The following is a 13,436-nucleotide window of genomic DNA, read 5'->3' on the forward strand; positions in this document are numbered from 1 at the left end:
ATAAACTCCATAGCCTAGAAATTTATGTTTATTAAGGATGGCACTAACCAATCTAAGTGGATGGAAACATCTTGGTTATAGGAGTTGATGAACCAATCTGATTAGATGGAAACATCTAAAGAGTCTATTCATAAAAGCAAAGAGCTCAGGCGTTAGAATTTAAAAAAAAAACATGGTAGTTTCGCCATATCTCGTTGAATCCTTTTCACCTTCTGTTTTTATTTTCTTATAAGTGATTGGGTGAAATAGAGTGATTGAGATGCAAAAAAAAAAAGACCAGACCAGACCATCAAACCAACCGGAATAAATTCAATGACCACTGGGGCCCTTGTATATGCCAGTTGTGTTGACCTAGAGTTAGGATTATCACCCGTTGGTTGCCTTGTATATACCAGCTGTGTTGATATTAGTCAGACCGGTATCTCAGTCCATTAGGATAGGTTCACCTTAGTCAACATCAAAACCATCTATGTTTTTCTCTACATCCATCTTCTTAATCTTTCCATGTAATTGGTTGACTCCGTTATGATGTACAGAAACTATCTGAGTAGAGCTCTGTCACTTATATGAATTTTAGTATGCTTGAGTGCAAACTCGTGTATAGCAATTGGAATTTCGCATCAGGGTACTTCCTCCTGTAGTCAATGAGAGTATGCCAACCAATGAGATTCTTTAGTGCCTTCCAAGGTTTTGCGTATATAGCTAGGGTCCGGAGTAAAGGTTTTGTGGGTACACCTATGGTAAACCCTCCGGAGACAACACTCCGCCGCTAGGGCCACCTAGCGGTTTAACGGCTTGCTGCACGTGCTAAGTGTAGTCATTTTTATTTTTCTATATTAGATTTGCTCGAGGACTAGCAAATAATAAGTTTGGGGGTATTTGATAGACACATTTTTGTGACCGAATTGTCCTCAATTTTCAGTATTGTTGGTACTCGATTTTCTACTTATTATGGTGTTTTATGTGTTTGTAGGTATTTTTGAAAAATAAACATTTTTGGAAAATTCGGCTCGAAAAGTTGGTATAGGCACCCGGAGGATACATGTTATTCGGACTCTCAGTTTTGGATAAGGGGCACCTAACTGATAAGGGGCACCCAGGGAGCCAACTGCTAATCGCACCCCATTACTGGTTAACGGGGCTCCATCTTCTTCCTTGATTTGAAAAGAAAAATTGGCGGGAAATTTGGTTTCAACGGTAAAGGATTTATAATCTTTAAGATAAGAATATCTTCTTGCCTTACAAACATGAAGTTTTGAAGAAAAAGGAAGTTATCTTGTATTAAACAATAAAGATATCCTTAGAAGATTTTATCTTGGATTTTATTCTGCGAATTAAAGAAGATATGGGTTTAGTAAAGACATATATAGAATAAAGAGAAGGAAAAATTCCTGAAGATATTTTCTAAGGATATCTTTCTTATTTAATACAAGATAACTTCCCTTTTCTTCAAAACTTCATGTTTGTAAGGCAAGAAGATATTCTTATCTTAAAGATAATAAATCCTTTACCGTTGAAACCAAATTTCCCGCCAATTTTTCTTTTCAAATCAAGGAAGAAGATGGAGCCCCGTTAACCAGTAATGGGGTGCGATTAGCAGTTGGCTCCCTGGGCTGCCCCTTGTCAGTTAGGTGCCCCTTATCCAAAACTGAGAGTCCGAATAACATGTTCCGGGTGCCTATACCAAATTTTCGAGCCGAAAATACCTACAAACACATAAAACACCATAATAAGTAGAAAATCGAGTACCAACAATACTGAAAATTGAGGACAATTCGGTTACAAAAATGTGTCTATCAACTAGCCGGCCGGCCATGCCCTAACCGTGGCCGGTCCCACACCTCATGATTCCTTACTATTTTGTTATTTCCCTCATCCCATGAAAATTCCCTAATTTCATGATATTTCCCTCAACTCATGAAAGTTACATAAAATTAGGGAAAATCTCATGAACTGGGCTCATGGCCGACCATGCCCTAGCCGTGGCCGGTCCCACACACCCTTGTTTCATTATTTTTAATATTATTTGTTTCCCTCATCTCATGGAAACTCCTTCACTTCAAGGAAAATTCTTAGTTTCAACAAACTCGTTGATTTCATGATATTTCCCTAAATCCATGAAAATAATATAAAATTAGGGAAAGTACCATGGGACCGTGCTCCTTGGCCGTCTGGCCATGCCTTGGCCATGGCCGGTCCCACACTTCATGAATCCCTATTTTGTTATCATTATTTCCCTAACTTCATGGAAATTCCTTAACCTCATGAAATTCCTCGATTTATGGTATTTTGCTCACATCAGGGAAAATACATAAAATCACATAAAATTGGGAAAGGTGTTGCGGGGCCGAGCTTGCTAGTTGGACGGCCATGCCCTAGATGTATCCGGTCCCACACCTTGCAATCCCCTATTTTATTAATTATTTTCATCATCTCACGAAGATTCCTCAGTTTCGGAAAAACTCTGAATCCTTCATATTTTCTCAAAATGTTGCTCAAACACGTAACATGAAATACATAAACTCTCAGGACTGAGACACAGACATTATGGTGATACAGGCATATCTCCTTGACCGATCAAGGACGACCCCAAGGCTTGCAAATAGCCGGTCCCACATGTTTTAACAATTTTGACCTAATTTGCTCAATTGCTCATATTGGGTCCAAACTCTATTCAAATAATTTGGAGTTTGCTCAAACGACCATTAGCTGGTCCCAAGACCACCAAGATCCGGTCTCATGCCTTCTTGGTCGGTCCCTCATATCTTCATAATTAGGTATCATCATCTAAAGCTGAGACGAGCACTATTTTAATAAATGATTAAACCAGCATTTAATCATCCTTTCACCAACTGGTCTTCAAGAGACTTTGGTATTTTTGCTCACTCGAGCATCTGGGCGTTACATGGCCGACTCATCATCCCATCTATTTGTACAATCGGTTTAGCAAACGGACTAAGGTGCTTAGTTGATTTTTGGTTTGCTAAACTATTAGGGAAAATTGCTTCGGGAAATTGTTTCCTTGGTAACATATCAAAACAAAATTACTTTGTAGTTTCGGTTTTGATATTGGTTATAAAAAATGGTGTGTGGAACCTTCGTGCTTAACTCTATAGGTTGCAAGTCTATTTTGAGATTTGTAAGATCCTTTTCGGTTTGTCCTTTACTTTTTCGTTTCTTTATCATTTTGTGACAAAAAGGGGGAGAAATATATGGAGTAAACAAGTGATGCTCGCATTGATTTATATTGATTGGTATCACTAAGAAAAAGGACATTGGTGCTTAAACGTTTATCTAATGAAAGAGTGAAAGCATAGACTAAGGGGGAGTAACATATCATTACAAAGGGAATAACAAAGACGTGCATATTGATAAAATCTACCTATCTTACCTTTAGGGGGAGTAATATTCTTTGTTATTATAATGTCAACAACGACATTTAAGGATTGAATGTATACAGGTTATTGTGTTGTTGAATTCGGGAATCAAGCGTATGTGTAATGAATTCTTGTAATTTGTTTATCCATATGATGTAAGAGTTTTTTCACTAACATTGACAAAAGGGGAGATTGTTAGAGCATAGCCCGGTTGAACCCACCAAGCGTTGGTATGTCAAATTTGGTTGTCATATTTTAGTGAATCAAAACTTATTCAAAGAGTCGCTTGATTATGTACTAGAGTCAACTTCGTATATGTTAGCTTGAAAGTATTAGGATATGAGACATTACAAGTATTGCGAAGACTTGAAGAAGTGAAGAAGTAAGAAAAAGGTTAGTGATAAGGAAAAGGTTAGTGAAGAAGTAAGAAGCTACAACGACAACATCATCCTTCCACTTGAGGTTAGTGATATTTGACTTGAATTATTTCATTCCCTAACGTATCTTTCAAGTCGTGCATATTGAAAACAAAACTGCGAAGCATGAACACTCTAGTTAGACATAGTATTAAGGAATACAATACGAGGTTTATTGCTTAACCATTAAACTTTGTAGATAAGACATCGACATAATCGTTTAAATTCCATTGTGATTATGTATGGGTATGAGGTGAGGATTTCATCCCAGGAAACAATGTTTTAAATGTGTTTTAAGGAAGTAAATTGATGAACTTGTTTTGTGAATCGAAAAGGAAATCGCCAGGCGTTATTGGTATTGTTATTCTTTGCATATCTTGTGAAAAACCAATATGTGTGATTAGCATAACCGCTCATGACTTGTTTGTGTTCTTGGTAAAACTATTCACAAAGGCCTGACTTATGTATTGGTATGACTTTTATTAGTGAAACCGATCTTAAGTAATCACCTAAGATGGTATGATTGATTTTGTGTTATTGGTAAGACCGACTCTGGGTAAAGGGAACCGATCCTAGTAAGAGGTGCAACCTATCACAAAGGGGAATTGATTCTTTGTATGAGGTGCAACATGTTTTAGCAGAAAGGGGAACCGATCCTATGAACATGTGCAACACGTTTTAGGCAAAGGGGAACCGATCCTATGGACATGTACATCAGATTCAAGTTAGATACCATATATATGTGGGGAACCGATCCTAGTACCTAGTCAACCGAATTTCGGAAAGCTAGTGTGACTATGCACAGTACTCACATGAAGGTAGAACCGAAACTTGTTTTGGTAGAACCGTGAAACCCATGATTTGTGATTGAGTTTTCTTGATCAATCACATAGTTCTTGAAAGTCAGATGAACCAATTCTAAACTTATTTGGAAGTGTGGCAAATCGGTTTCAGGGTTGTAAGTATGAAAGGGGACTTACAAAGTAATGATGTCTACATACATTGAACATGTGCAGTAACGCTAATCTTTAATTGTTCAAAGTTATTCCTTAATAGCAAAAGGTAGGAAATCCCAGGATCGAAACATAAATAAGTTAAGAATCTTTTATTTAATTTTTTTTAATTTTATTTTAGGAAAATGAGAATTATTAATGTGCATTTACTTGTTGAAGATTTTCCAAAGAGATTTTCGGTCAATATTTTGGACAGAGCATTTCCAGGAATTATGGAAACCGAATTTGGAATATATTTCATATCTTGAGAATATTTCGGTTTTGGAAATTCCTTGGTGTCCAAACTTCCTTGTCTATAAATACTTGAAGTTTGCGTTTCTAGCAAACTAATCCTTCGTGACAACAGACTTCCTCGGTTGTGTTGTTACTGGTGAAACCGCCTATTCGAAGAGGAGAGTAACCTAATTAGGAGAAATCTCTTAAGGCCGTTCAGTTTAAAGTCTTGTTTGGGATTGAGAAGCTCTATTAGTACCGTTGGTGGGAATCTAGATAATTGCGGTTTATCTTGTGTTTTCGATTGATTTAATTGACTAACGGTGGTTGAACTTTGATTAAACCTAGTTTGTTTATGCTTGAGAATCTTCTCTTCTGATATAATATTCACTCAAACTAGATCGAAGTTTCGGCATGGATCTTTAGACTATTTGTAGATCTAAAGACGTCTTGTGATAATCCATTGTTAACAGACTCCTTTCTGTGCATGATTGATAACAAGAGATTCAAGTTGTTGTGTGCAGGTTTTTATTGAAGATCTAAGAAGATTTGAAGAAAAATAAATATTGAAGATTTCTGATTTGGGGTTCATAATATTTGGTGTGCACAATACTTGTTTCGGTATAGAGGATCCAACTATAATCGGTTTATCCTTGTGGTAGATTAGATTGATTAGTTGTGTAGATCATCATCAATACAACTCTTTGTGATTAAAAGTATTGATTGCGAAATCCTAACAATTACCTATGGTAGTTGATCATAAGATAGATCTAAGAACTTGACGAAGGAGTTTATTGAGATAAACAGAAGAGCCTTTGTCGAACTCACATCACTTGGTTGAAAAGAGTTGCTACCAAACAAATTTATTGTTCCTTTACTGTTTGGAACCAAATGAATTGTTCCAAGTACGTGACTTATTCATAAGTTGGAGGCGTGGGAATACAGAAGGAACTAGGTGAACTATAGGTTTATTTGCTTAGTATCAACTATACGAAGTTGGTTTTATTTTCTATAGCGGCTTAATCCTGAGAGTATTCAATTCTGGACAAGGCCTCGGGGTTTTTCTACATTTCTGGTTTCCTCGTTAACAAAATATTGATGTGTCTTTTACTTTTCTATTTCCGCAATTATAATTGTTTTTATTATAATTAGAAGTAAAATACACAAAAATTAGTTCCTATTTACTTGATAAGTAATCCTATTGTGTTTGGTTAAGTCCGAACCTTTTTATCAAGTAAACATACTTCGTTGTTATATTGTCTCGATCTCGTATCCATAGACGATCATACGAAGTGTGAACCAATTAGTTGTATTGTCTCGACTCATTTCATAGATAATCACTTTCGGAGAAAGGACTTATAGGCAGGAAACGTTTTAGCTTGAGGTATATTTGGGTACCCTCGCCTTTTCATACATGGATTCAGACCTGGACATGCCATCTCTACCGCTGTGAGACGGAAGCGCAACAAGTATTTGGATATCTGCATATCTCATGGGTATAGCTTTGGAGTTTTGGCCTTCATGACTTTAGGTCAGCTTGGTGATGGTATGGTCGTCCTTTTGAAGAGACTGAAGAATTGCTTAATTAATTACGACGTTAACAACAAAATAGGTGGTTCTCTTTTACATAGGGAAGGTTTGGTTATCCAGAAAGGAGTTATTGCACAGATTGTTTCCCGTCACCCAACCATTCATATGTAAATTGCTCTTTATTTCTCTTTTTTAAAGCTCTTGTGGCCATTTTTTTAATAATAATAATAAATAAAAATACGGCAGTGCTATTTGGCTCCCTCTTTTCTACCTCCCTATTCACCTCCCTACGATCTAAACCCCACATCTGGGAAATGGTGAACCCTACCAATACCTGAATGTGAATCTAAATCTGGATGTGTGGTTGAGATTGGAGGGAGGTGAATAGGGAGGTGGAAAAGAGGGAGTCAAATAGCATTTCCGATAATAATAATAATAATAATAATAAGCAAGCTTTAGCAGACTACCTCCAGGTCTGTGGTCTTACCTCTTCCTCACATAGCTTTGACGATACAGCCCCTCATTCTATGCACTCCCTGGCTGTCTTATACTTCGAAGCAGTGAAGAAACAGATCCCCACAACCTACCATTTGAGTGTACGTGACAGTGTTTTATGGCAATGCAACAAGCTCAAACACGCCCAAGATTATTTACTAGCCATACCCATTGCCGGTTTGAATCAAACCCTTGGACCCCGTCATTTCAGATGCGTTCTCAGCTATCGACTTGGCATCCCGCTTTTTCCCGAAGGCAGTCATTGTCCAAGCTGTAATAAGGAGATGGACATATTTGGAGACCATGCCTTACATTGTGCCAGCGACGTAGGACTCAAATTCCGACATGATCTGGTACGTGACATTTTTATGGATATATGTACCAAACCCGGAGTCGCAGCACGTAAAGAAGCAGCCTTAGGTTTTCTTTCAGATGAGAATTCTGCTTTGAGGCCCGCTGACTTATTGTTACACAACTGGGAAAACGGAAGAGATACATGCTTCGACGTCACAGGGGTTTCTCCCTTCACTGGGGAAATTCGTTCTTTCACCCCGGGCCAAGCTCTCTCTAAGGCGATTCTCCGTAAACGCAACAAATATTTAGTGAAGTGTGAGTCACACGGATATGGCTTTCATATTCTTGCTTTCACTACATTGGGTGAACTAAGCGAGGACACGGTGGCTTTTGTAAAGAGGATGAAGAACTGCCTATCCCACAATGACGCAAATTGTGGCACTGGCAGCTTTCTTTTCCATCGTTTAGGTATTGTAATTCAAAAAGGTGTTGGTTCTCAGCTTCTAGGTTACCAACACCTTCCATGTAATATTACTATTTTTCCTATTTTCAATAAAAGCCCTCAGAGGCACGTTTCATAATAATAATAATAATAATAATAATAATAATAATAATGTAATAGTATGTCGTTGGAGCTTAGCTTGTTAGCCTTCCAACTAGTTTCATGCAATTATATCCATCCATCCAATAATATAATAATAATATAATCAAAAATAATAATAAAAAATTCTCTTGTAACCTTGATCGCTCGTTTTTTTTCCTTCTTGCTCAATATCAAAATTCTCTTTTTGGTGATTGAACTACCAGATTCTTTGGTAGTTTTCTTCGTTTCTCTTGTGTTAGTGATTCAATTAGGGTTCAGAAGTACCGTTTTCCACAGTTCAAAGAGAGGTTTTATTTGTTTGGAGTTTAGGGTTCTGTTTTTTTTTTTTGTAATTTCTTTGTGCGAATTCTTCGATTAATGACTAAGGTGTTTCTATTTGAGGATTCGCACTACCATTTCTCTAAGTGATTGTCGTTAGTTGAATTGATTGGGGTTTTATTTGATTTAAAAGAGGTGTTTATGTGAAAGCGAGGTTTTCTTCGTTCCGATTGACTGTTCGGTGAAATTGAGGTTGAATTTGTGTTGGGTTTTGAGGTTTGGTTGCGAGGGAGGCGTTTTATTACCTAGTTCTCAACTATTACAATTCTAATCTGTTACAGGGGTTGTGTGTTGTTGAGGATTTGCACCACCAATTGTTCTTTAGTAAGTGGTTTCTTCAATTTATGTTTGTGTTTGATTTACCAGATTTTGTATGAAGGTGTTGATTGTATTTCGATTTAAGGTTTTGTATTTTGGTTCCTTCTGTGAGTAACTGGTGATCTTGAACTCAGGGTTCTGGATTTTGATTTCTGGGTTTGTGTTGGTTTAACAATTTTTTGGGTGTAGTACTTCCAATTCCTCTCTTTCTTTCTTTGAGAAAACATTAGTTCCAACCAAGTTTTGCTTGTACATTTAGATTTTTTCTTTGAGAAGCAATGTTTTGAGAGTTTTGTAGCAGTACAAAGGATGCCTTATAACTCGTGGTGCAGTACCGAAGTTAGTGGGTTGAAGTAGCTTTTGGGTTTTCTTCTGTTTTTCTTTTGTGCAATACAGAAGTTAGTGGGTTGAACTTGTGGCTATGAGAGTTACGGTTTTGTCATCTCTTTCTCTGTGGCGAGGTGTTTAGAGGCAGGGGTTTGTCGACTGGAGAAGTTGTTGATATTGATTCTGGGGTTGGTTTGTTTTTAGTCTGTATCGTGTGAAGAAGCTAATTCAATGGTATTTTGAAATTTGGACACTGAATTGGGGTTTTTGAGTGGTTGTATATGAGATTCTGTGGATTTTCTTTGTGCAGTGAAGGTTTAATTGGTATTTTGTTGTATGGTATTTTGAGTTTTCATTGGATTTGGATTTGGTTTTTCTCTGCACTATAATGCCCATAGTGACTAGGTCTAGACAGTGCCCTTCTAGAAACCTTATTGGTTGCACAACTGGAGTTAAATACAGCTGCTTGGAGTTTTCCGTATCATCTTCACATGGGGATACTACTATGCCAAGAACTAGGTTGTCATCCGATGATGTATCGTCTTCCTCAGGTGGATTGTCTAATGCTTTACGAGGTGCTCCTTCTACATCACCATGTCCTTCTTTGCTCGTACCTCTATCGCAATTTCCACCTACAGTTTCACACAGTGGTAAAGTTCCGTGCCCTTTCAAAGACTTCGATGGTTGTGGTGGTGGTGTTAGGGGAGGGGGTTATGCTAAGAGCGCAATTTACAAGCATCTTACGGACAAACACTTTCCTTCTGTGGAGGCTAAAGATGTTTGCAGGGAGAGGATACAAACCAATGTAGCCTGTTTTGGTGCATGGGAGAGTACCCTGGCTTGTATGCAAATATGGCTTTGTATAAAATGTCTTCAGATTCATTCATGGAAAAAAAAAACTTGTATGGATAAATCTCACCCTGCTGACATTGTTGCTGGTCCACTTAAAGGTAATAATGGGGCATATTTTCTTATCCATGGGACATCAAAGCCAGCAACCTATACAGTTGAACCCGATGTTTGCAACCATGACAATCACGCAATCGAACTCACAGTTGAGATGTACCATCTAGCTTTCCTGAAGCGTGTTACTACTATTGTGAGTATACCCCCACAATGTAGGTTACAATTTTCTCGTGTCTTGAAGGCGGCTTTGGACAAGGTAATAGCACATCCCACATATTTACTTGTTTGGTTGCAATTATTGTTTCTTCCTATTTGTACTTTGAATTTATATGTCCCAAAATACGCCATTGAGGAACGTTCCGGAAATAGGAAAAAGCTTCAGGTTGCCGCAATTAACCAGGATATTGAGACTTGGAATGAAACTAATGAATGCTCTGCAATGATTCATAAACTTCTCTCACAGCCAACACTTCTTCCAATGCAGTCCACTAAGAAGCAGAAAAAGAAAGACCCAAATCTGGAGGCGTGTAGGAGAAAACTTGGTTGTGGCCATTTTTCAGCAGCCATACGCATTTTATCTTCCGATGGTATTGCACCTGCCATACTGGACACCTTGGATGATCTATAACAGAAACACCCATATGCACCATCTCCCTCCATCCCCGTAGAGGAAATTACAGTTCCGTCTTTAACTGTTGATGCCAATGTTGTGCTTACTGCTTTGAAAAGTTTACCTAAATGAACATCATGTGGGGAGACGGTCTTCGAACGCAACAACTATTATATGCGATGAGTGAGGCTACGACTGCGGTGGCAGATGAACTTTTGCAATCTATCACAGGGGTTATTAACTTATGGCTAGCAGGTATGTGCCCACCAATTCTTGGTGAATTTATCGCAAGTGCACCACTAACCCCCTTACTTAAACCTGGTGGAGGGATAAGAACCATAGCTGTAGGCACTATTTGGCGTCGGTTGTGCTCCAAACTTGAAACTACTGCGGTCTCTAAGGATATATCATCTTATCTTGGTACCTACCAGTTCGGAGTTGGTATACCTTGTGGAGGTGAAGGCATATTGCACTCTGCTAACAGGCTTTTGGAGTTGAAAGGCGATGACAATACCATGACAATGTTGCTTGTCTAATTCTCTAATGCTTTCAACCTTGTTGACAGGTCTACTCTTATTAGAGAAGCTAGAGCTCACTGTCCATGCATTTCCCGTTGAATCGAGTTCTGTTACTCAAAACCTGCTCGACTCTAGTACAATGATACAACCCTTTCATCTGCCCAAGGAGTACAGCAGGGGTGATCCCCTTGGTCCCATGTTATTTCCTTGGATTTACATCCCATTATTGAGAAGATTGTTGTTGAATGCTCGTTATCCATGCAAGCATGGTACTTGGATGACGGGACTATAATAGGAGATACTTTGGAGGTCGCCAAAGCCCTAAAAATCATTCAACAAGATGGCCCACGGAGAGGTCTACACCAGGAAACTTTCTTTATGCCATTGGGAAACCTACTACTGGAATAAATCTATTAGGCGAACCAGTCAGCTTAGATATGCAGTACTGCAGAGACATAGTTCAGGGCAGAGTCGAGAAGACAGTACAGATTATGGACAGAGTTAAGTCCTTGCGTGATCCACAATGTGAGTTGCTACTCTTGCGATACTGCAGTGGTGTTTCCAGGATGTACTTCACATTACAGACCACCCATCCCATTGCTATTCAGAGTGCGGAAACTTATTATGATCAACACTTAATGTTGTACCTGCAGAATATTATCGTGGGAGATGGGGAAGGGTTCGGCTTACTCCAACAACGCTTGGTTATACTTCCAATCAAAGACGGTGGCTTAGGCGTTTACACCATGGACGATACCGGGCAGTACTGCTTCCTTGCTTCTTGCGCTCAGACTCAGCACCTCCAAAGCACTATCTTACAACAACCTTCAATTTTAGACTCCAGCCTCAGGTACCAGCATGCTTTACAATCGTTCACTCAGTCTTAAGGGCTTATTAATTCTAATTTTGACATCAATCTCGCTTCCCCCCAATATATGAAGAAACTGGCATCTATCTACGTTGATGTCGTCAAGGAAAATGTACCCATTAACTTCACAATGACACAGTGTGACCTGTCCTTGTGGCACAAAAACAGATTACCACATGCTATGGACTTCCTCAAGGCTATTCCTATTCAAGTTCTTAATCAAGCCATTGGACCTCGGCAACTCCGGTCTGTGCTTATGTATCGTTTTGGTATTCCTTTGTTCAGTGATGGCAGTGCATGTTCTTGTTGCAATCGTGCCATGGATGTTTTTGGAGACCACGCTATCCACTGTGGTCAATAAGTTGGGCAAAAGTATAGACATGACATGGCGAAAGATGTCTTCGGAGACATGTGTTATAAAGCTGGTGTAGTTGCACGGAAAGAGGTGTCACTAGGCTTCTTTTCAAACACAGGTACTGCCCTTCGACATGCAGATCTCCTTGTTCTTAATTGGGAGGATGGTAAAGACGTATGCATGGATGTTACGGGTGTTTCACCCTTTACTACCGCCAGCACTGCATCTTTCACACCATGCCGGACTATCTCTATGGCAGTTACTCGGAAACGTAACAAATATATCGAGACATGTTCTGCACATGGATATGGGTTTCAAGTCCTAGATTTTTCCACTTTGGGTGAATTGGGTGATGAAGTGATTTCATTCTTAAAGAGGTTGCGCAACTGTCTCCTTAGTCGTGATGCTAATTAAAAGTTTTCCAACTCTCTTTTTTATAGACTTGGTATCGTGATTCAAAAAGGTGTAGGCGCCCAGCTTGTTGCTAAGCTACCTGCTACCGAAATGTATTATACCTTATTTATTTGTAATTATTATTAATTTTTTAATAATAAAATAAAATAATAATAATAAAAAAATGTTTATTGTTAATGTTCAGTGAATAAATCGGCAGCTGGTTCCTTTGTATATGCTAGACGAGTTGATCTAGAATTAGGATTGTCGATCACTGGTTCCCTTATATATGACAGTCGCGTTGATACTAGTCAGACCAGTATCTCAGTCCATTAGGATAGGTTCGTCGTGGCAGTGGCCTTCAGACAGATATGGGAAACACTGTTGATCTCAGTCAACATCATTGCAACCATTTATTATCTCCATATCCATATTCTTAATCTTTTCACATGTGATTGTGATTTGTTGACTCCAGATATTTATGTCCATAATGCGACTACCTGAGTAGAGTTATTCACTCGAATCAGGGTATTTCCTCCTGTAGTCAATGAGAGTATGCCAACCAAGGAGGTTCTTTAGGCTATTCCAAGGTTCTGCGTAGATAACTAGGGTTTGGAGTAAAGATTTTATGGGTACACCTCTTGTAAACCCTCCCGATACTATAACTCGGCCACTAGGGCCACCTAGGGGTTTAAAGGCTTGTTACACACGCTAAGTGCTATCGCGATGCATGCGACAGTGAGTTAGGATTTTATTTTGTAGATTTGATTTGCTCGGGACTAGCAAATAATAAGTTCGGGAGTATTTGATACACGCATTTATGTGTCTATTTTGATTTCAATAATGTGTATTTTTAGTGCTCGATTTTGTAGTTATTTGAT

General features: G+C 38.7%; 1 protein-coding gene across 6 annotated transcripts; it reads left to right on the forward strand.

Moving 5' to 3' along the window:
• The first annotated feature begins 8,082 nt into the window (after positions 1–8,082).
• On the forward strand, positions 8,083–12,753 carry LOC113358495. Of its 6 annotated transcripts, none has more exons than XR_003364584.1 (4): positions 8,083–10,067; positions 10,296–11,464; positions 11,593–11,789; positions 11,976–12,753. XR_003364584.1 is itself a non-coding variant. In XM_026602088.1 (2 exons), the coding sequence occupies exons 1-2, from the start codon at positions 9,294–9,296 to the stop codon at positions 10,437–10,439; spliced, it is 918 nt and encodes a 305-aa protein (XP_026457873.1). In that variant the 5' UTR covers positions 8,083–9,293; the 3' UTR covers positions 10,440–12,753. The 6 variants fall into 6 exon arrangements, 1 of the variants encoding a protein (XP_026457873.1); XR_003364586.1 differs by having other exon boundaries at positions 12,093–12,753; XR_003364583.1 differs by having other exon boundaries at positions 10,296–10,877; positions 10,987–11,464; positions 11,593–12,753.
• Positions 12,754–13,436: the final 683 nt, after the last annotated feature.

The sequence above is a fragment of the Papaver somniferum genome, chromosome 3 (genome assembly GCF_003573695.1).
Source record: "Papaver somniferum cultivar HN1 chromosome 3, ASM357369v1, whole genome shotgun sequence".
Classification (NCBI taxonomy): domain Eukaryota; kingdom Viridiplantae; phylum Streptophyta; class Magnoliopsida; order Ranunculales; family Papaveraceae; genus Papaver; species Papaver somniferum.